This window comes from Rutidosis leptorrhynchoides, chromosome 9 (genome assembly GCF_046630445.1).
Source record: "Rutidosis leptorrhynchoides isolate AG116_Rl617_1_P2 chromosome 9, CSIRO_AGI_Rlap_v1, whole genome shotgun sequence".
Classification (NCBI taxonomy): domain Eukaryota; kingdom Viridiplantae; phylum Streptophyta; class Magnoliopsida; order Asterales; family Asteraceae; genus Rutidosis; species Rutidosis leptorrhynchoides.
In genome coordinates, this window is record NC_092341.1 from 310,857,843 (window position 1) to 310,859,173 (window position 1,331).

Sequence of the window (1,331 nt, forward strand, 5' to 3'; positions counted from 1 at the left end):
TCTGCTTGAAGTGAGAATTGAACCTAAATTGATGACAGTACTCCAAATTGAATCTCACCCCGACACCACTCAACTACTCGAGCCAAGCAGATGAATATAGTAAAACAAAGTTGATATTGCCAAGTTCATAACCATTATAGCATCCCCAAAATAAAAATAAAAAAATAATTAAAAAAAAAAAAAAACATATTATATATGTACAACTACTAACTACATATAATTTAAACCTATAATTTAGAAATTGCTGAATCCTAGTAATTAAATAAATTAAAGAATGAATCTAATAACTAATTACGAGTATTTTTTTCTTCCTCAATAATTTCCTTCTCACCAACTTTAGACAAAAGAGAAAAATTAAGAGGATCAGTGAAACTAGAAGCAACAGAAATAAAAGAAGCTGTAGAATAATCGGAAGTAGAAGCACCACCATCACCACCACCACCACCATTGGTCCCACCATCGCCACCGTCACCACCAGAAGTTCCGGCAAGCAAATCAAGAAAGGCACCAACAATGATCTCATGGTGGTTCTTCCCATTCATCTTTAAAAACCACCCTAATAATTCTTCTAAACACTCCCAATCTTTTAAACCGTGCATCTCCACCATTTCTTCCATTGATTTCTTGAAATCTTCTTGTGGATTTTGTGATTCAATCGCAGTTGCAACACTTTCTTTATATGGTATATCACCATTATTATTGTCACATTTGTCATTGCTATCACCACCACCATGATCTTCAATATCCAAATTTACAAATTGTTTATTACCTTCAAGAATAGAACTAGTAGTGGGACCAGGTTCGAAAAATAATCTTTCAGACCTGGCCCCACGTACAATGGTCTCTACTGAGGAGTACTCATTGGTATTAAAATATTCCTCGGATTCTGTTGATATACTAGCAGATTCCGAGGAATTTGTGAAGCATGATTCGGGGGTGACGGTCTCGATTTCTGCTTCAACATTTTGAGCATATTTAGGGTCGAAATAAACAGAATTGACGGTTTTAAACATCGTATCGTTAGGACTAGCACGAAAAGATAGTGTTTTAGGGTTTTTGCAAGTAGGCCATAACCATGTTTCTTTTGGTTTGTTGAACAATGATAGGGATGAAGGAATTAGCTTCATACTGTTGATGGCTATTGGTGTAGAATGTAGTTGTGTTTGGTTTTCAAAATTCTATTTGTTGGCTTGGTATTAATTGTGATCACAAGAAAGGATGGAGTGAAATAAATATAAATAGTGAGAGGTGGAAAGAAAATGGGTGTGTTAAAGACGTATGTTGGTGTATTTAATATAACAAAGAGGCATGTAGAAATTGCTGTTTATTTA

General features: G+C 34.8%; 1 protein-coding gene across 1 annotated transcript; it reads right to left on the minus strand.

The window, feature by feature from the left end:
- Positions 1–287: 287 nt before the first annotated feature.
- On the minus strand, positions 288–1,127 carry LOC139865609 (transcription repressor OFP13-like). Its single transcript, XM_071853678.1, has one exon. It carries the CDS (start codon positions 1,125–1,127, stop codon positions 288–290), a length of 840 nt encoding a protein of 279 aa, XP_071709779.1.
- Positions 1,128–1,331: the final 204 nt, after the last annotated feature.